The sequence below is a fragment of the Haliaeetus leucocephalus genome, unplaced genomic scaffold (genome assembly GCF_000737465.1).
Source record: "Haliaeetus leucocephalus isolate CR32 unplaced genomic scaffold, Haliaeetus_leucocephalus-4.0 Scaffold751, whole genome shotgun sequence".
NCBI lineage: Eukaryota > Metazoa > Chordata > Aves > Accipitriformes > Accipitridae > Haliaeetus > Haliaeetus leucocephalus.
The window spans coordinates 4676622-4676975 of NW_010973187.1; the positions used below are offsets into that span (position 1 = coordinate 4676622).

The 354-nt window shown below is 74.3% G+C and overlaps 1 protein-coding gene across 1 annotated transcript in view; it reads left to right on the forward strand.

Annotated features, from left to right (window-relative positions):
- Positions 1–354, forward strand: part of LRRK2 (leucine-rich repeat kinase 2) — an 86711-nt gene that overhangs the window by 16325 nt on the left and 70032 nt on the right. The window contains exons 2-3 of the mRNA XM_010581087.1: positions 16–134; positions 238–323. Coding sequence (XP_010579389.1) covers positions 16–134; positions 238–323 — 205 coding nt within the window. The remainder of the gene's footprint in view (positions 1–15; positions 135–237; positions 324–354) is intronic.

Sequence of the window (354 nt, forward strand, 5' to 3'; positions counted from 1 at the left end):
GGCGGCGGCGGCGAGGGAGGAACAAGCCCTGAGCAAGCTGGTCGTCCGGCTCCAGAACGTCCAGGAGAGGAAGCGGCTGGAGACGCTGGTGCAGACCCTGAGCGACCTGCTGGAGCTGGCGGCCCGGCAGAGCGGTAAGGCGCGGGCGCCCCCCGCCGCCCTGCCCAGCCCAGCCCTGCCCTGTCCCGCCCGCCGCCGGTCGCTAACGCGGCCTGTCTCTGCCCCCCCCCCCCACAGCTCCCCGGCTCTTCAGCGGCAAAAACGTCCATGTGCCCTTGCTGCTGGTGGTGGACCTGTACCCGGGAGCGGCGGGCGTGCAGCAGGTAAGGGCGGCGCGGCGCCGAGGGGCCGGCT